Source organism: Esox lucius, chromosome 22 (assembly GCF_011004845.1).
Source record: "Esox lucius isolate fEsoLuc1 chromosome 22, fEsoLuc1.pri, whole genome shotgun sequence".
In the NCBI taxonomy this organism is placed as follows: domain Eukaryota; kingdom Metazoa; phylum Chordata; class Actinopteri; order Esociformes; family Esocidae; genus Esox; species Esox lucius.
In genome coordinates this window covers 12,031,416-12,052,151 of record NC_047590.1, presented here as the reverse complement: position 1 = coordinate 12,052,151, position 20,736 = coordinate 12,031,416, and the positions used below count along the sequence as shown (strand labels likewise).

Sequence of the window (20,736 nt, the reverse complement as noted above, 5' to 3'; positions counted from 1 at the left end):
TGTGTTCTGTCTAGTTTGAATTGGTTTCATTACCAACCATTCAATTATTGTGCATTCTGTGCTGTCGTACTCACATTAAAATTATTTTAATGACACAGTTTGTTCTGTCGGTCAGAGAGGAGTGTTGATATTTTGACTACAACAATGGGCGTTTTGTTTTTGACTACAATCCCCAAAATCGAAGTCGAAGGGCGTGCTAGTAGTCACGTACCGGAAGTTTCTACGTGTTCAGTTTGTCCGGAAGAGTTGTTTTCACTAAGGCACAAGAGGTGGATGAGCTTTCTTTTAATAATAGGTGAGGTTTCGCAGGTAAGTTTATTCTAGTGTATATATTTATCTCAAGTATGTTTTAGTTCTCGCTAACTTGCAACTAAGACCAGCAAATTCCAAATCCTTAGGTAAACGCCAGCATAGTCAGACATAACGATAGCAAGCTAGCTAGCATTGCACCTACGTCCATACTTTGTTTTGTTTAACTTGGTGGTCGTTTGACAGTCTTGTGGCAAAAATTTATTTTCTCACTTTATTTGGCAAAAAAAAAAGTACTAGCTACTTGGTTTGTTAGTTTGAAACACGGTTGATAGATCAACAAAGATCTGTAAACAGTGTGTCCTACATTTGTGACTGAGTCGAGCAGTCTTTTTATCAGCATCCTAGCCGGCATTTATATCCAAACAGACAAATGAACAAAAGCATTTAATGTGATGTTTCAATTAAGTTATTGAAATTACTTGATGTACTTCCTAAATCGACACTGTACCTATTGGTAATCACCGGGGTAGGCCTATGCTAATGGCCTTGCAGTATAAATCAAATCCTGTAGCCATAATCTGCGCAAGATTTGTGACCCTTGCCATGTTTTCCAGCAATATGTTGCCGACCACCGCGTCGCAGAATGGAAGCCTGAGCGCCCGCGATGCGGCCCGTCACACAGCGGGTGCCAAGCGCTACAAATACCTGAGGAGGCTGCTTCACTTCAAAGCCATGGATTTTGAATTTGCCATGTGGCAGATGCTATATCTCTTCACCTCCCCACAGAGAGTCTACCGCAACTTCCACTACAGGAAGCAGACCAAGGACCAATGGGCCAGGGACGACCCGGCCTTCCTGGTGTTACTGAGCGTCTGGTTGTGCGGTAGGTATATTCAAGGCAAAATAATCTAACCCTGGTACTACATGGCCCTCTACTTACGGAGTTTGGCTTGTCTCATAGTTTGTGCTGAGTTTGTCATCTGAAGGATTCATCAGGCTTTATATGATACAATGTAGAACGTTGTCAAATTGGAATGTTCCCAGGCTTTTTCATTTCAAATGACATTCAGCTGACCTGTGGGTGCGACACGCCTACCTTCTCCCGTGTGTAGTGTCTACGCTGGGCTTCGGGCTGGTGCTGGACATGGGTTTTGTGGAGACACTGAAACTGCTGCTCTGGGTGGTGTTCATAGACTGCATCGGAGTGGGCCTGCTCATCTCCACGCTCATGTGGTGAGTAGAACAATGGTCCCATCTGAAAGGGCTTCGATGGGTGTAAGGTATATGGAATGGGCTGGGTTTGGAAGCCTAGAGGGACTGTAAGAACTGTTTGTTTTAAACCCCATGCTCTCTAAAAGGCCCTTACATCCCTGTGTGCGCCCAGGTTCGTCACCAATAAGTACCTACTGAAGCAACCCAGTAAAGACTTTGACGTGGAGTGGGGCTACGCTTTTGATGTCCATCTCAATGCCTTCTACCCCCTACTAGTCATTCTGCACTTCCTACAGCTCTTCTTTATAAACCGTGAGTGTAGAGTATTGAAGGTGCAATCCAGTCACATGATCACCACACCGAAATTGCCAAGCTGCTCCGAAAATACACTGTTCAGAAAAGATGATCTCAGCATTTCTGTAGGCATCACCGCCAATCACAATCCTGTTCAAAATGAGGTTCAGGTGTTGAGCAGGTCATTTGGGAACAGGGATTAACGTTTCTCTGTTTCCACCTTGCTAGAACCGGTAGTTTCTCTCATCTTGTCTTCTAAACCAATATTTGTTTTTGCAACGTGGGAGTTTTTAGCTGGAACGAGATTTGATGGATAATGATGTGTCTGGAGTGGGCCTAATTTTGTCCGGCATGGTCTTTGTCTCAACATGTTGTACTGGTGTCTGATTGATCTCTGTTCTGTTTGTTTCAGATATAGTAATGATAAAGTCAGACTGGTTCCTGGGATACTTTGTGGGGAACAGTTTGTGGCTGATAGCCATTGGCTACTATCTGTACATCACCTTCCTGGGATACAACGGTGAGGCCGGTCGCCTCGGTTTTTATAACCACACGGTTTGTGGATTTACCTCAGTATTTACCATGCTCCCTTGTCTCCAACTCCTTTGCAGCATTGCCCCATCTGAAGAACACAGTGGTTCTGCTCTACCCCTTCGCCCTCCTGGGTGTCCTCTACATCCTCTCACTCTCCCTGGGATGGAACTTCACCAAAGGCCTCTGCTGGTTCTACAAGTACCGCGTCCAGTAGACACAATGGGTCAGGATCAGAGGGGGCCACTGATAGTCGACGGTGGCCCTATCTGCCAATGGGCTCCAAGGACTAATGGACAATGCTTTCATGTTGGAGTGTGAATGGATGGGATGATGCAGTTTTGTATACTTTGTAAATACTTTGGTTGTAAGATATATTAATTGTGGATTGTTTCTAAGATGATCGGTTTCCTTTTATTTTGAAACGACATACTGAAAATCCCGCTTACTAAAGGCGGGTAAGTAATGGAAAGTGGTGAATGTGAATGTAAAACGAGGTTTGTCAGAATGTAAACTTCTGAACACATTCAATAAAAAGGTTTTACTTGATCCAGATTTTCTTTAAATAAAAACAAAAAAGGAAAATAGTGTAAAAAAAAGCCATTCATAAGATGGCATTTTGCTACTGACCAAATATACAGTATGACAAATTTGGAAAGTAAAACAGTGCAGAAAGTGTTTGCTATTAATGATAATGGTCTGTCAAAACAACATTTTACCAAGAAATGTATCTACATTCATCTCTACAACAAAATAAAATGCACAATCCTTTAGCCTACTCGAAAACCAATATGGAATAGTGGCCTAGATACAAGCTAGGTTACCAGTCCTGGTTACTTCAGTGAGTCCATCAACAGACCCTTAAAGCTCTCTAGGTCCACCGTTTTCATTAAAAAGACCTGGTGCTCCTTCTCTAGAACTCCCAGCTTGTCCAGGACCATCATGCCTCTGGTGTAGGTCCCCTGAAGCTCTACTGTCACCGCCACCGGCTCAGACACCCACATAAAGCCGTCATCGATGGCCGCCGCCATGGCGTACGAGTTGCACGAAACAAAGCCTGGGCCTGTCATCGTCTCCCTCTGAAAGCAGTGAGCGCTGGAGGCTACAGTGTTCATGGTGTGTTTGAATATGCTCTTCATGAAGCGGGCCTTCTCACTGTCCTGGGCCAGCCACTTGTCACAGAACGACTGCAGAGCAGGGAAGACGGGAAGAGTTGCAAATCAATTCACTACACAGAAATATCAAATCTATGAGGAAATACAGCAAGCAATACAATACTTTTTATGATATGAATCATCTATATTTCCATTGGGAATCTCCATTTAAATTGTCCTGTCAACTTTCCATCAGATTTAAGTGAACTAAACCATTTTTGACAATAAACCTGGTCCTGTGTTTATAATGCAGGTAAATGACAAGAACATTTGGCCTTACCCATGGAAGCTTGTTTTCACAGCAGAACTCCCAGGTGGCAATGTAGGTAGGACAGAAGAAGCGGTTCAGGACAATGTAAGCTGCCTCGGGATCAGCAGCAAAGTTGAACTCTGCGCACACTGTGGAGTTTCCCCTTGCTGCAATACCCAAAACACACCTGGTCATTCTCCAAAATTACAGTGTTCGCTGCAATACCCGAAACATGCCTGGTTTCTCCAAAATCACAGTGTTCGCTGCAATAACCAAAACACACCTGGTCATTCTCCAAAATCACAGTTTTCGAGCTACACTTGAAGCTCTGGAGATGATTGAGTAAAATTAGTTTGCAACATTCCAGAAAAAATGGAAAACCTAGTGTGCTCTCTATACAAAATTCTATGTTGATTATGTTTTAATCAGTGATTTCCCAAACGTCCTCGTGTACTGCTGCACTTACTGAACTAACCTAGTGAGAACTGCTAGAACTCGGCCAAAGCAAGGCGGGTTGGTGTTTTTCAAGGTGTCAATGATTTACAGTGGCTTCAACCCATCCAGCAATTTTTCTACCACAGACTTCCTGTATAGGAAAGCCTGCTTTTTGACAAAGCTATATAGTATTCTCATATAAAGGCCTTACAGTCAGTGTTACCACCCATGATGAAGAGCCCTTTCAGTTTCTGAGGGAGGGTGGGGTCTATCTTCACAGCAAGGGCCAGGTTGGTCAAAGGGGCAGTGGCAACCAGGCAAACCTAGACAGAGAAACCGCAGAGTCAATCTGCATTGCATAAGCAGATAGGTGGTAAACCTTGTAGTTTAGAATCTAAGCATCTCTGGAGATCTAGGACTGCTTGGGTTGGTTACAGCCTATAGGAACCTAACTTTTGCCACCTACCTCTCCGGGGTTCTCATTAGCCAGCCTGATTATGGCTTCCACAGCCCCTTCTGTCTGGAGTAGCTCCATTCCCGGGGAATCGGGGTCAGGGGCGTCCCCGAGCCCATCCTTCCCGTGAAAGGAGCCCACCGTCAGGGGACGGCCCAACAGAGGCTCCGCCGCACCGCCGAAAACCGGGATCTAACACAACGCATCAGAGTTGTGCTGCAAACCAATCACCGCTTGATGAAATTACAAGACGAGAGCTGCCGTTCCGCCAGACATACCTCAAGTCGCCGGCAGACCTTGAGAACACGCAGCGTGTTCCTGCAGGCGTTTTCCAAGGAGGTGTTTCCGCGTACACAGGTTATGCCCAGCACCTCCACGTTGGCGGCCGCCAAAGCCACCATGATAGCCAGGGCATTATCCACCCCGGTGTCCACGTCAAGCACCAGTTTCTTCTCGGTCCTCCTTGGATCCTTTAAAGCTTGGATAAGACAGCATGAGACGTCAGGACGGCGTTAACATCAAAAGGACATCACACTGCAGAAAAGACGGCCTTCACATCTTTACCCGGAAGGTTGTGTCTGACGATGGGTTTGACTGTTGATGCTTCAAAGCCTTTTGGAAAGACAAGTGCCTGATTGCTAGACCTTGTCAATTGTTACATGTCGAAGAACACACATATAACAATAACTACTGTATTATGTTATCATAATGCTGAGCAGGGAAGCTACAGAGAATTGGCAATGAATAAAAAAAAAAAGCTCTGTTTGAAACCCTGAACGCTGTTCTTTTGTTTAGGAACAGGGTTTTTCGATCAGGCAGGGTTGCCATTATTATTTTTTTAATACAGGGTTATGGTTCTGTCTGTATACTACTTGAACCCAGTGCTCCACTGGACAAATGTTCTGTACAAGTAGGTGATGAACCAGAGTGTGTCAAACCAAGTATGTCACAGGTCCGGGAGTTTGTCATGAAGAATAATCATGGAGAGCTGTGATGTATTGGTAATATAGATTGGTTAACTCTGACGGCTGATAGTAAAACAATTACGCTTTCAATGCTTTCTGTGCATTTCTATGCAAAAGCTGGGTGTGTAGCAGGTGGTCAACCGTGTGTGAGATTTGTTCACATGTTGTGGTAACGCAATGGAATAGGTCAGTCCTTAACATAACCGTATTGTCTCAGAAATACTAACCACACCCAGGCCGCCTTTTTCTTGCCTGTTCTCTTAGCTTTGTGTCAGTGTCCATCACCATTCGAATCCCTTTTATAACTTTTTTCTCCTTTTTCTTTCTCTCAAATTTTGCAGGCCAGTTCACTGTTGCTGCAATGTTGTGAATGTCCTTTGGTAGGATGACTTTTCCAGTTACTTTGGTGAGATCTTCTATTACCAATCTTTTGTTGCCATCATACTTTGTCAGCAGTTCTGAACACTTGGCACGTTCAGCTGGACATAGTTGTCTTTTCCTGGGGTAGTGCCTAAATGCAGCCTGAGCAACAATAAAATGGGAAAAAACATCACAACCAGTAGTTGGAATTACATGTGATATTGTTATGATAAGCCACAGAAAGTGTAAGACTTCATTGTTGTTCCACATGAATTCAATCACTTTCTGACTGGACACAGCGGTTAACTTTGGTATATTGGCAATATATCACAATCCCCCTTATTGCTCTTCTCAACTGGCTTGTGACACATTCAGAAAAAAGTGATCTAATGTCATAAACCGGTTGGTTTGATTCCTGATTGGCAGATGGCCATGGTATATGAGACTGTATTCCATGGGTATGACATCACATCACTTCTTACTGCTCTAATTGCATTGGTATATAAGTGCAATTAGGCATCTCAGGGTTTGTGATATTCTGCCAATATACCACGGCTAAGCACTAGTGTCCGGACACTCTGCAATACTTCGTGCCTAAGAACAGCTCTGAGCTGTGGTATATTGGCCATACACCACACCCCCTTCTGTGTTACTGCTTATATCACAGGTGTCAAACCGGTTCCACGGAGGGCCGAGTGTCTGCAGGTTTTCGCTCTCACCTTGTACTTGATTGATTAATTAGTTCACTAATTGGTTAATTTCTACCCCCACCTGGTTGTTCAGGTCTGACCTGGGAACCAATTTAAAGGAAAACCCAAAGACCTGCAGACACTCGGCCCTCCGTGGAACCGGTTTGACACCCCTGGCTTATATATACTATGGCTATCAGCCAATCAGCATTAAGGATTCAAACCACCGGATTTATAAGATCTGATATACCACGGCTATCAGCCAATTAACACCCGTTTTATAAATGAGTTTATACTGTTGAAGTGCACATTATTTTTCATTGAGCGCCTAGAAAGATATTTGCATAAACATCAGCAATGCATAGCTGAATATGTATTGTTAACCAGCAGATGTCAGTACTGTGCAGTGTTTGAAAAGCTTCAAGAAAAGAACTGTTATCGACACAAACCTCAATGTATTCATAGTCTCTGTTGCCAATCACTAGTGCTCGTGGTTCAGCATTTCTTTCGCAATTCACTATACTCTAATGACGGAATCTACTGAGCAACTGTGTTTACCTGAAGAAAAGAAAAAAACACCATGTAATGCAGGAACATAAAAAAAAAAAAACGGGGTGGGAATGCTTAGGCAAACTACTGTATAAAAGCATTATTAGCAACCTACAGAAGTACTGGACTGGGCCCAGGTATTGAGATATCCAACACTAGAATAGGATATGCTGAAGGAGAACTTTTAACACTACCACTATATCCTGAGTCTTTCTGACTGCTCTTGGGAAAGGTATAAAATCAAAAGGGTTGCAGTCAGAGTGAATAAAATCATATGGAACAACCCTGTTGCCATCATTAAAACCATTACGTAGACCACTCACCTCACTGACGTCGTGGTTGTGTATTTTGACAATATCCTTCACAACTAATCTCTCTCCATCCTTTGTAGTTTTGACTTTGATGAAAGCAGGGCATCCAACCTTGCAGGTACTGTGAAAACAATCAACCTATTTTAACCATGTCGTTTTTAACAGTTAAAATACTTATTAAACATGCAGTGATAAAAAAAAAATATCACCCAATACATTCATTTTTTTGTTCTTGACAACTTAATAGAAATAGAAGATGGTGGTTATAAAACAGCGCCCCCATCAGTCAGAAATATATGCTTTCAGGGCAGATCTATTGCAGGCTAAATGTCCGTTACAAGCATGTAGTCCTGCATACACCTGATGGTTGGATTTTACTCAGTCCTTCATTTGGATCTTGTCTGTTTACACTGAAGATCAGAATCCGATCACAGTGAATGGGTCTTTTAATGTTATATACCGGTCTAAAACTGGACACAGTCAAAACAAAGGACGCATAATTAAACAATTCGTAATTAGGGCTCTAGATATAAAATAGCTAGCTACCTCGTTTTCGGACGCACTCCTTTAGAATGGGATAAGAATTTTTTGCCACCGTGTACACAAGCCAGATGTATGTTCGCATACTTCAACTCAGGATTGTAATAGTGCCTTGGATATAATCGTTTGACTTTTTCAATTGTTCTTGCATCGCGGCGGTAAAACTGCACAAAATTCTCATTTTCGAATTCAGTGACCGCATTATGAAAGTCTGTATAATTTGAATATGTCGACCCAACGTCAAGAGAAGCCATTGCTCTATAATAAAAAAAAAAAAAGACGTCCTTCCACGGAACCGCAGCCACTGTGGATTTCTTCTTCTCTCAGCCACTCACAGCCTTACTGCCTCCGTCTGGACTGGAGTATCGAGACAGACTTTTTCCTAACCCAGTTAATATTAAAAGACCAATGTTTGGACGTATTCTGAAGATTGAAAAAATTAAATGATTTATATATTTTAGGTATGTTTTACAAAATGTACCAATAATAACCTATAACTTGCATTTTTCATAAACGTTACAAATGGGGCTACTTGAGCTTTGTAGAATAGCATTCACTGTGCATGACACTAACTGGCATGACAAGAAGTTCAATTAAAAGGAATTCTAGCCTTATTTCATTTGTAAAAAATCTAATAAATAAATTACCTCCAACTCTGAAAAATGGAGAATGCAAATGGTGATGCCACTGTCTGCTGTATTTTAGGAATCAAAATATGTTGAACCTGGATTCCTATAGTTCTGAGTGTCTTTCGATCGCTCCACTGCCATCTCCACTTTTGCTACAATATGACAAGTGACATTTTGCAGACAACCTTTCACTTCAACTAAGTCACCCAGATAAGAAACATTGGTGGAAGAAAGCTGTGCATCAAGCGCTTTGTAGTGACTTCATAATAATGAAAAATAAACAGAATAAAAATATTCCATGCATCCAAACCTAGTATTAACATAACGTCATTTTTTAAAATATATGATCCTTATTTGCAAGCGTGGAAATGTCATTGTGATATGGATATGAATGAAATCAGCAGAAAATCTGTCCGATAAGCACAGGCAACATTTTAGAAGAAAACTTGCTTTAGTCTACATTATTCCAGACAATGGGACTGGTGTGAAGCAACTGCAGCTACTTTAAGTAGACTGCAGTCAAAATGTCATGACCTTTAAGATCACCCAGTAAAAAAAACAGACAGCCCAAGATGGACACTTTTCTTGCATAATGTAACACACTTGGGAAGATATAACCATGTCGGTCAATGACTTAAAAAAGTGATCTGCTTGAACGTCTCCTGTATCATGTTCTCTATCCATTCTGCCATGTTCAATACCCAACATCTTGATAAAATTCCAACTTTTCAAAAAACTTTTTTTCCCAAAAAAAAGATGTTAAACATGTTTTATTAGCATCAGATATTAATTAAAACATAATTCATACCAATAGTCAAGCCTATAGAGATATCTTATCTCAGTGTGTGATAAAAGATATGCGATCATTACAATAAAAAGAAAATAGAAATACTATCCCAATGCTTATTGATTTATACAATATAAGGTACTGAAATGCAAAATAAAATCTGCTGATAGCAAAAAATATCTTTCCAATAATTTTAAAAATAAAAGCGTGAAAGAATATTTTATGCAGTACAATACATTTACACAAACTGCATTTCACAACTGAGCTTATGGGTAAATCCTGATGTATGCAGTAGAGGTGCCCGTTTAAACACAAGTGAAGCTCTGAAACATGCATACACATGACTAATCTCGGCTGTGTATGAAATTGCTAAATTAAAAAAGAAAAATGCAAAAAAAAAGTTCACATTACTTTTTTGTGATGAAAACATACATTACAAACATGTTATTGTTGAGCAGCACTGTTTCCAGACTGATATACAATGTAACTTCAATACAGATCACAAGTTTACAGATTTTCTGAACCTGGTCAATTACAGTGATAGTCCAAAAATAAGTGTGCAAAAAATGCGGAAAAGGACAACATATGTATGTAATGCAAGGTTCCTCTAGGGTGTCTCAAAGGTTCTGCTGGCCGTCACTTGGCAAAAAGAAACGACAGGACAAAACATCTTGACATTTCCTTTAGTGGCAGATACTGTATCATATAACATTATTTCCTTGGCTGCCCACAAACCCAACTCCTTCCAGAAAATAAACTTGGTTAAAGATGAAAGTATATTATTTTAGAACATCCAGAAAGCTAAATCAATTCCTTCTTTTGTCAAGCAAACGGTTAAAAGGGAGTTTTACAAAAACTGAAAAGGGATACAGTAGTTTAGGTGAGGTACCTAAGACACAATGAAAGATCTGGTTGGTCTTATGTTGCCATTGAAGTCTCATTGGAGTGCAGCTAAATCCACGGGGGGAAGGATGTATTCATCAAGTCCACCAGACAAGCTTGACTGGGGCCCAGATTGACATGTATAGTACAGTATTGTCCAACCCTCACTAAACAAGAACTCCGAAATGCATAGACTATGACCAGGGATCCCAACAAAATACATGAATCACATGTCAACTATGGGTTGAAAATGTAACTCAACATTGCATGGAACAATTTTTGTCCCAGGAGTTTCAGATCACTTTTAGATTGCATGAACCTCTGAAACAACTAGCTCACTCTGTATAGCAATGAAAAATCTGGAGAACACCCTCTCTCATCAGGGAAAAGTACCTCCTTGCGGTATCTTGACTAACTTAAAAGCATGACAGTGTTAATTGGCACTTTGGCTATATCTAGAACTTCAGATCAATCTAGAAGGTATGTGGGGTCTGAATACATTGTATACTGTTTTTCAAGCAGTAGTTTGGGATTTTCCCAATTCCGTATATACACTCAGTATATACTGTATGAAATGGAAAATATGCATCGACTCAGTGCACGGACATTTACCACAGGGGTATAAGCAACTACAGTCCAAGACCATACAAGACCACCTAAACATTGCTATTGCGGAAAAGAGGCATCTGTTTTTGTCTGCTCTTGTAATTGTCCTTATTACATACAAGAGAACAGATCTTTGTTCAAATCAAGTCTCAACTTTCCCAAATGTTCCATCGGGGGGCCTGTAATGTTTGGGGAAGGCCTTGAGCTGCAGACAGTTAAAAGCATACTTGCGACATCCCACATTCTTCATGGTGTTCTCCCGTCTGCAGCCTTCACTGGGAAAGAGGAGGCAGGGAAAGGGAGTGGGGGGCAAGCACAGATAGAGAGGATGACAGCAAAGTGAAGGAAACAAAACATAAAGGGTATGTGTTAAAAGACAATGAGAACCCCCGCCCCCCCACCCGACCCGATACCTTGAAGCCACTGTCAAAGAAACATGAAAGCAACAGCTGATGTGAGCGGTCAGTTGAATGGGAGGACAGGGGGGGAGATGAAGGGAAGGGTACCAGTACCGTGATTTCACCCAACGTTCGGCTTTCTAGATAGTTCCCATCAAAAAGCACGACAAAATAGCAAACAACAATATACCTAAAAGAACGTTCGACATTATAATTCCCCTGCAACATTTTCAGAGCAAACAAAATAGAGAACTGCACTATTCCAATAACCTAGTGGCATCATACACCTGACGCTGCACTACACATTTGGCATGAAGTTTATTACATAACATTAAAGCTGAATCTTTGGGGGGACTCACTGTTATTGCACTGTCCAGAGAAAAGCCATCACGAGAAACAGGGAGAAGAATATAATCTTTCAGAGTACATCCAGAAATAGTCATCCTGATATTGTTTTGCAATGGCTAAGTACCACACCCATGGACTAATACAAAGATACCTGAAACAGAAACTAGAATTTGTCCCTCTTGTGACACCTGCATAATGTCAAAATCACATCAAACTCTACATATGAATAAATATATCTGGCAAATGTAAGCATTTAGATATAAGTATTTAAATATAATGCACAGCAATATAAATACATAAATATTCTCAATAGTCATTTGATTGTTTTCTTATGAAGCTGCTTTTACAAAACCTCAAAAGGAATTCAAGAAAAAGGAAAATAAAAACCTCAGAATTGATCAAGTTTAAATATTCCTGGATTTGGCTTCCCTATGGTAACAATACATTCAGGGGAGTGGATTTCCTCATCCCAATTAAAGATTCCGGAAGAACCAAGTGTAATTTTAAAACTCACATTTTAAAACCAAGTGTAATTTTAGAACTGGCACCAAAGACAAGGGCCTACAGAACAAGTTCTGGCCCGGGAGGTTTTTTGTGAGTGCACATTATTTCTGCCTGGATCCAAACTAGTGGACAAGCTGGTAGTACAATGCATATTTATGACCTTCACCAACCAGCAAGAGTTGAAGTTAGTGCACTATGTATTTTAGGGAATAAGGAGTCATTTGGAGAACAGCCGAAGTCCACTAGTCAAGGACTGCATACTAATGGGACTCATGGCAGATCTGATTCCTGGCGGTAAATATGATGTCGATTTCATGGGAAAATAGAGGTAGTTCTAAATCAGCAAGAACATCAGATTTTATACAATTCTATTATTTACATGATGGATATGGGAAAACTGAAAAAGTAAATACTGTACAATATTGACAAATAAATGCTGCATATACCTTTTCTTTTGTTGACAATGTAAACAGAATAATTTGATTTAAATTGTATTGATCGGTTAAGACTCTGTCCCGAACTACAGCACTTATCTGAATACACAATCAAATCCAGATCAGCTCTCCTATTAGTTACGCATGAGAGTTGTATCCGGCTTTCATACAGCTCAACCAAAACGAACCACTAAAACAAAAGCATGCCCCAATTTTAAATAGTAAGGGGTCTACAAGTCGGAGATGGAGGTTGGAAGAGTGAGAATTTCCCAGCGGAGGCTATTTTGGAACTGATGGTCCATTTCTTTAGTAGGTCACTTTAGATTGGACTGAGTGTGGCTGTCTTGGGACATGACACGACGCTGAAGACAGGTGTTATTCTGCTTAAAATAACGACTATGGGGTTGTAAAATAACAATACCACCAAAACTGTTATTAATGACTGAATATACCATTGCATTGCTAAATGTTTCAATGGGATAACAGAGCAGCCACGGTACAAAATGAAACTGGAAGCCCAGAGCGCAAGTCATAGAAATAAGTCGAAGTGTCTGCTATTGAATTCCATTTCTAGAGCACTTCTCTGCGGCAGCTGGTTGGAAATGGGAGCGGGGAGCTTTGGAGGTCCCATTTTGACCTGGACTAAAGACCCACTAGCTGGATCTACCTATCATCTGATGAATTTGGCACAACAATAACGGCCTGAGTCTCAAGTCACCCCGTATTCCCCATAGGTAGGGCACTGCTAGTTAGTGGTTTATGGAAAACACGGGGTCATTGGAGATGAGTCCATATACATTCTTTACATCTTCTCACTATTTGTCCTGTAACTGAAATTGTACAGGTCAGCATTTTCATAGGAGAACAAATTCAGACAAACTACAGTAAAGAGAACATTTTTGTCAAGAAATTCAATTGGATACAAACTGAAAAAATCCCCCAAAACCACAGAAATACTGTTTTAAGTCAATGTTATGCGGCATGTGATAAAAATCTTCACTGCATAATAAAACAAGCCAGAAAGGTCCCCTGAAATATCATACATTCCCAGATTTTACCAGCTGAATTTGCTCCAGTGCGAGACCAAACTGCGTCAATTGGCAAGTCAAGCAAATCTCCACGAAAAAGGCAGACAACAACAATAAAAAAGTGCATTTAAGTGAAAGCGAACACGATTGCCTCCTGCTGTAAGAGTAGGAAGACTTGAGGAAGAACAACAAAATGGCCGCCATATCAAAACAACATCAGCTTGATATTGCATGGCCAAGCCTTTCCTTGGCTTATGCTGTATGCAATTCGTACGGAAGACAAACATCTAGCAAGCCAGAACATTTGCATGATTGAAAAGCTCTGTGCAAAACCAAAAGATCCATGACTTCATCTAGTTATCATAGCATGGTCATAATCATGTAATGGTTTGGAAAACTGCATTGTACATGAAACTCATGGAAAACATAAATTCCATTAAATTCAGCTAAATCTTCTAAGTGGCAATATTTTCACAAAGGTTCTCTCCAGGCCCTCATTGATAATATATTTGACCAGTGTAAAACAATTTGTGTTAAATGAGAAATAAGGCAGAAGACTAACAGTACCAGTCACATACAGTAGGAGGACTATATAGACCTTTAGATCAGCCTTCTGCTCCCACACTGGATTGGTTAGGACAGAAAGCAGGGCAGGAAGAATGCTGGATGGGTTGGGCAGAACAGCTGTCAGGTTAGCTGAGTGACGCACATACAGTCCAGTCAGGCAAACGCTGTCGGGTCTTGACCTATGACAGGTTCTCCCAGCTGAGCTCCGGAAAGACTGACTCCTGGGCTGACAGGCTTAAAAATGTTGCCTTTCTTCCCGACTGCCTGACTGTCGTACACCGTTGGGGAGGGGTTGGGGGGGGGGGTCACTGTTTGAACTGGCTGAGAGGGGGCTGGTAGAGGGCTGGGGTGAGGGGGCAGCGCGTTCAGCTGCAGCGGAGCTTTGCCAGGAAGTAGGCGACGCTGAGGAACAGCCAGACGACCAGCAGGTTGGGGCTGAGGGCCAGCAGGGGGAGGGAGTACAGCAGGCTGGGGTCCAGCCTCAAGTCGCGCACAGGCAACAGGCCACTGAGATTCTTCTGGATGACCCCCTCCCTGGTCCCAATGCTGTGGAGAGGGGGGGGGGGGGGGGGGGGGGGGGGCGCAGCCAACCGGGGTAGTTGGCGTGGGTGGATGGGGGAGGCGGTGACGGTGATTGAGATGGTGTTATGAACGGTGAGTTCGCCCCGTGGCAAACCAACAGACGACCACAGGGTTGCGGTTCCCGCGTGATCATGAGGTCACGGCGATGGGAATGAAACGTGAAGTCAAATCCATTCAGCCAGAAAGGAATCCGAAACAATATTAAAAACAACCACACCGAAATCATTCCAACCAAAACATGAGAAATCACAGACAAAATGCATTGTCAGAGCAGAGGAGGAGAGAGAGAACAGAGAAGAGAAAATTAAGAAAAATGTTCTGCATTTCTGAGTGAAAGAAAGTATAAAAATAGGTACAAGAAGACACAGCGATGAATCACCATGTTCACATGACATAGGACGGACATGGTCGATGTGGGGAGGGAAAGCCAATCTCCAGCCATGCAACACAAGCGTATCTTTTCCCAGAATGCCTGGCACTTCAAATGGGCTGTGCCTTTCCCAAAGCAGGGACAGAAACAGAAAGAGCAGCGTGAATATAGGAGCAAGTGACCATGCAAGGAGTTGCGGGCCAGCTTTCTAATTTCCACCTAACAGAACGTGTTCTACACAGTCTTCCTTTGGAACCATTTCTTACACAAGGTTTTCAGTCCTCGGCTGACCTTATCGGGAGTTCCAAAACACCCGTCCGTTTCCCCTATCCCTTTCAGGCAGGCCTTTTCAAGCAAGCTGTGCTAAAACATGGGGATGGAGATGGGTTGGAGGAGAGCTGGAGAGGGAGGTGACGTGAACGGATGGAAGGCAAGCTCTGTCAGTAGATCATGGAGGAGCATTCTCAACAAACTGGCAGGACCAAGACAGACATTTTACTGCTGGACAAGCAGAGAAGAGGACGACGACGATGCGTGAGGGACCAGTGCTAACGACAGGGAAAGGAATAACTGCCAGTTACCCTTTCGTTGCTTGAATCTTTCAATGGGGCGGGGGGCACTGACAGCACATGAAACCAGCCGTGCGTGGGTGCGTTTCATTTTCCTTCAGGCCGTGGGCTGGACACCTACCTGCGCATGCAGTCGAGGGCCTGAGTGAAGACCTGTGGAGCCATGCCGTGTTCGTGCTGGAGGATCAGACACTGCTCCAGGGTGACCGACATGGCTGTGCGGTCCTTGGCACTCTTGCAGCTGGTGAAACGCACGCCGTTCAGCCGCCGACAGATCTAGGTGGAAGAGATACGGTGAGATAAAGTACAGCATGCAGCTCCTTCAAATGGTTTAGGAAGTGTAGCTTGGAACCAGACTAGTAAAAACATACAAGTGACTTGAGATAGTCTTCAGTCATTAATTCACAACCCCCATCGATAAAACTCCCTGGTGCCAAGGGACAATTGATCAGGACGTGTCGTCCCAACTACATTCTGCCCGAGCTGTTCTGCTTCTTATCACAGTTCTTGCTTAACCAGGAAGTTACCACCAAATTGTATTTGCTGGTAAAGAGTGTTTCCTCTGACTAACGACTACAGTCCAGTGTGGAGGCAGCCTACCCAACACAAGAAGTCACCGGAAGGCAGTGAACTAAGCTAACCCTGTTCATGTTCCCGAACGCCCACCCCAGACAGTGATGTGCTAATTCACACCACACTTTATTAGAGTCCTTAGAACTGTCGGTATGCTGCCATCAAGAACTCCTCATCACACGGACACAGCAGTAATGCAGGGACGTGTCTCAGACCACTGGCCTTTGGGACAAAATGCTCATGAATCTACTCAATCTCAATATGTCTAGGTACAGAGCAAGCTTCGATGACAATAGTAGCGCCTACCTCTGCTGCCTGCCATAGGATGTCCACGTTCTTGTTCTTCCTCGCGTGGACGTTCTGTCCCAGAAACCTCAGCAGTTCTGGTAGACACGTTTGGGAACGGGACCTGGGCAAACCTGCGGACAGGGAGGTTACAACATCAACATAACAAAGAGCAGGTCTTTATACGGACATAAGGCTCTGGTCAGGTCAGAGGGACTTACAGTCTTCCGGTAGCACCTCCTTGAACTGTTGGTAGTAGGAGCTGAGTCTCCCCAGGCTCTCTAGGTTAATGATCTCCTGCAGAGATGTGTCTCCAAACCTTAACCCAACAGGAGACATCCAGGTGTTACATATACAGAGACTAGAAGATGCAGAATCTCTCTACCCTTTATGGTCTTAAATCAGGGTACTTCATTTCCAGTCCTGGATGTCCAACATACTACTGGCTGGTATTTTAGGCCAGTAGTTAGGCTTTACGGGAAACCCATGTATCTGATGCTATCTGGCTAAAAAGATAATAGCATGTCATACACACCAGCAGATAAATTGTCTACATAAAGACAGGGGGCGCTGTTTCACTGCTTTCTCCAGTGACATTTGGCCACCAGGGAAAAGAAGGAAAGCTGGCAGGTGGTGTGGAGCATTGGGGTTTGACAAACGTGCAAAAAAAACACAACAGAATCCTACTTTTCAAAGCGGGTGTTAGTGTTATGTCCGTAATATAACACTAACACCCGCAAAAAATATCTGAAAAGGTACTGTCTTGTGGAGAAAAAGATCCCACTTGCGGAAAACAAATGCCAATCCAAGTGATTCCCCCCGACACTGGCCCTGGTCCCAGGTTTAAAATCAATGCCTCATTAGAAGAATACAAAAACACAGAAATGTTTTGGCCATCCAGGACTGGAGTTTAACCTCCTCTATTCCACACTCACTTCTCAGCTAGTGTCTGCTGTTCGTTGATTCCCACGTTGAACAGGACCGGTTGGACTCGCAGCAACATGCCGTTCTGGATCTCCCGGGGCAACGCGTCGAACATGGTGACCGGTAGCGGGATGCGGACGTTAAAGCCGTCCCGGTTCCCGGTGATGATGGGCAACATGTCGGGGGCGGAGCTGGAAGTCGCCTGGGTTACCTTGAAGGTTACGTTCCGCAGGTCCATGATGCCCACTGACATGTCCTCCAACATTGACAGCTCCTCACCTGGACGACACATGTCCAGTTAAACATGAAGAGAGAGATAGAGAGGGATAGAAATACAGAGGACGAGAGAGCTGGGGAGGGTGTGTGGACTTTACCGTAAGTGCTGAGCAGAGACTCAAACTGGGCCAACAGGCCGATTGTATAGAGCTGCCTGAGGAAGCCGTCGTCACGGAGACAGTTCCTCAGCTTGATGATGAAGCCGCAGATGAGGGCCGTGAGCTGGAGACAGATATTGGCATTTGTAAGCGTTCACTATACACACACATCATTCTACCAGCCCCGACCCAGTGGACAGGCCTTGAGGGGCTGGCCCGTCCCACTCCCCTCAGCCCGTTTAAATAAAGTATAAAATAGGAATTAGAATATGAATCATTTATTTGACACGCGCCAACAAGCGCCAGCGAGTGAAAGGTAATATATGAAATGTCCTACTATTTTTGGCCACACAGCCTCGGATATATTGACTTGAATTATTTTGACAGGGGGCGCCGGTTCTCCCCCTTTGCCCAGCCAAAACTGCATGTGCGCTTTCGTGTGTACAGCACTAACCGTCTGGCAGAAGACCACATCTCGTCTGTACTGGAGGCTGAGGTCCATGGCGATGGTCGGCGCGGTGTCCTGCATCAACAGGAACACCATGGACTTCTTAGCCTTGTCACTCATCATGGCCACGCACTCCGTCAGCGTGGTGAGGAGAGGGTAGAGCGCCTCGCTCCACTCCCCTGGACCGAGGCACGCACGCACGCACGCACGCACACAAACAGATGTACGTTAAGCGCCGTTCTGTGGCAGCCTACTGAGAAACCTACAGAGAAGCCCTTAAACGACCGCTGTGCCGCCTTCCTAAGCGGAGCTGGTGGTGACGAAACGCTTCCAGAAAAAACGGAACAGAGACGTGCTACAGACGGAACGCCCGTTCAGTGTTCAGAGTGAGCTGAGGTGCTGGGCTCGAGCTAGAGGCAGCCAGAGAGGCAGGGGCGACAGAGAAGCAAGGGGGGAGAGGACGGAGCTCTTACCTGGTGAAGCCTCCTCACCACCGGAGCTGCCACCTGGAGGGGGGTGGAGGCGCCACATGCGTGATTTAGGGAGCGCCACCGGGGACATGGCAGATAGCACACACAGTACAGAACAATGAGCACACAAGCTAGCTGGCTACTGTAAACACAGGGCACACAGAAGGTCAGGGCAACAGGGTCATGTGGGGCCCCCAAGGCTCTGGTAACACAGCATGAGCAGACATGACACGAATGACATGACTGAACACACGCTACACTTTCCAAACGGGAAGGCCTCCCTGCTCCCGGAGTGTTGCAGGGACTGTAGGCTTTTCATCCCACCAGGGAGCGCACCAGACCAACTGAGCCAATCTACCTTTTCAGTCATTTTCAACACAAAGTGCCTGCAGCACTCCAGGTGAAGGGTCTCCTTCCCACTTCACAATGTCTAAAAATCGATATATTTATTTGCAAAGCGGCAAGAATGACAGTTTTTGCAATTATCAAGGAAGCGTTCCTTCTAACACTGTGATGGGGAGATGAAATGAAACCCATTACAAAAGAGATATGATGATGGCTATGATCACAGGATGATAACGTATGACAAAGCAAAATGAAAATAAAAAAACAGGGAAAAGGGAAGACAGAGAAAAAGAACGAAAAACCTACAAGGGACTCTGTCGGGGCTGGATGGGCATGCAGGAGTCAGACTGAGGACCAGAGAAGGGGGCAGGGAGGATGACGGTGATGAAGATGGTAATGATGTGGGTTTATCCTGGGTCATGCGGTCAGGGTTTATCCAGAATGCTCTGGTCTTCTGTTCACCTCGCTTACTGCAGCCACTCGGCGGGTCGCCCGGGGACGAGTCCCACTGACTGGGGTCGCTATGTAGACGGTCCTTCTGAAGGAGCTTGTCCACCCTCTGGATGATGCAATCCAAACTCTTATCCACGTTAAGCCACACCTTCTCCTGAGGGGAGGGAGGAGAGGGGAGGAGGTGAAGTGGAGGAGGAGAGAGTTGAGACAAGGGATCGATGAGAGAACAAAGAGGGGAAATTGGGAGGGGAAGGATAAAGGGGAAGTGCGCATGAGTAAGAAGAATGAAGAGAATAAAAAAAAAGTTGCAGTCCGGGCATCTGAGGGACAAACCTCCCAACCACATCATATAAATTAAAACAAATCCATCAGCAAACACACAGCTTTCCTACATCGACCGGAATTGACCATTGAACTCCTGACCCCCGGTGACCCCCTACTGACCCACTCCTCCTCGTGCCAGTCGACGTGCAGCGAGGAGCGGCTGTTGCTCCCGCTCCACTTGGCCAGCAGCGTGTCCTGGTCGTTGCGCAGGACCACTTGATCGGCGGCTTCGGCGGAGGGAGACGCCCTGGAGGCGATGTACTCGGGCCGCGCCGCGTTCAGCGCCTGGATGGCAGAAGCTAGCAGCTTGCAATCGCACTCTGTCACCAGCTGGCGTGTCTAGAGGAACCGCAGAGATCACAGAAGGTTAAAGGTCGTCAGAACCCCCATGTCGGCGGTCGGTAACCGGGCTAGTGGCTCCCCCTCACCTTGTCAGCCAGGATAGCGAGGGTCCTCTCCAGGCCATTGGCAGAGCGGTCCTTGGCGGCGCGCGAAAGACGCTCCGCATAGTAGCTGACCTGGGTCTTTAGGGTGTTAATGTGGGCGATGATTTCCTTGGCCCGGACGATGTCCTGGGGGATGAACACTATGGACTGACAGCTGGACAAGGCACTGCTGAAGGGACAGACGGACACAGTGGGCTGTTAGAGAACACACTCAGTACATAGAGACACACACACACACACACACACAATGACATGGTCAGATATGCACATAAATACAGACAGACAGAGACACAACAGATAGACACGCAGTAATATAGGCAGACAGTTGGTGAGGTCACACAGAGGAAGGTGACACTGAAGGCGCACTACATTCTCGGAACTGAAGGAAATTGGA

At 44.5% G+C, this 20,736-nt stretch overlaps 3 protein-coding genes across 20 annotated transcripts in view; 1 reads left to right on the top strand and 2 right to left on the bottom strand.

Annotated features, from left to right (window-relative positions):
* The first annotated feature begins 191 nt into the window (after positions 1–191).
* On the top strand, positions 192–2,838 carry unc50 (unc-50 homolog (C. elegans)). Of its 3 annotated transcripts, none has more exons than XM_010886290.3 (6): positions 192–295; positions 867–1,135; positions 1,365–1,485; positions 1,637–1,776; positions 2,171–2,278; positions 2,370–2,838. In XM_010886290.3, the coding sequence occupies exons 2-6, from the start codon at positions 871–873 to the stop codon at positions 2,504–2,506; spliced, it is 771 nt and encodes a 256-aa protein (XP_010884592.1). In that variant the 5' UTR covers positions 192–295; positions 867–870; the 3' UTR covers positions 2,507–2,838.
* Positions 2,833–8,340, bottom strand: LOC105019825 (inosine-uridine preferring nucleoside hydrolase-like). Of its 3 annotated transcripts, XM_020042524.2 has the most exons (9): positions 8,003–8,340; positions 7,469–7,577; positions 7,046–7,154; positions 5,775–6,069; positions 4,861–5,060; positions 4,595–4,774; positions 4,340–4,451; positions 3,724–3,860; positions 2,833–3,476 (listed from the first exon to the last, which is right to left on the bottom strand). In XM_020042524.2, exons 4-9 carry the CDS (start codon positions 5,833–5,835, stop codon positions 3,123–3,125), a joined length of 1,044 nt encoding a protein of 347 aa, XP_019898083.2. In that variant the 5' UTR covers positions 5,836–6,069; positions 7,046–7,154; positions 7,469–7,577; positions 8,003–8,340; the 3' UTR covers positions 2,833–3,122. The 3 variants fall into 3 exon arrangements, with proteins under 3 accessions (XP_019898083.2, XP_010884594.2, XP_034145681.1); XM_010886292.4 differs by lacking the exon at positions 7,046–7,154; XM_034289790.1 differs by lacking the exons at positions 5,775–6,069; positions 7,046–7,154 and having other exon boundaries at positions 8,003–8,339.
* Positions 8,341–9,377: 1,037 nt separating this feature from the next.
* inpp4ab (inositol polyphosphate-4-phosphatase type I Ab) overlaps positions 9,378–20,736 on the bottom strand; it is a 31,844-nt gene continuing 20,485 nt past the window's right edge. For 3 of the 14 annotated variants that reach the window (XM_013139909.4, XM_013139910.4, XM_013139913.4), the window contains 11 exons: positions 20,325–20,511; positions 20,017–20,235; positions 19,426–19,726; positions 18,778–18,810; positions 18,311–18,483; positions 17,857–17,980; positions 17,494–17,761; positions 16,780–16,877; positions 16,580–16,692; positions 15,822–15,976; positions 11,182–14,725 (listed from right to left, as the gene is read on the bottom strand). In XM_013139909.4, the coding sequence (XP_012995363.2) occupies positions 14,545–14,725; positions 15,822–15,976; positions 16,580–16,692; positions 16,780–16,877; positions 17,494–17,761; positions 17,857–17,980; positions 18,311–18,483; positions 18,778–18,810; positions 19,426–19,726; positions 20,017–20,235; positions 20,325–20,511 (1,852 nt within the window). In that variant the 3' untranslated portion in view covers positions 11,182–14,544. The other 11 variants (XM_034289697.1, XM_013139914.4, XM_010886283.4 and 8 more) reach the window with 10 other exon arrangements.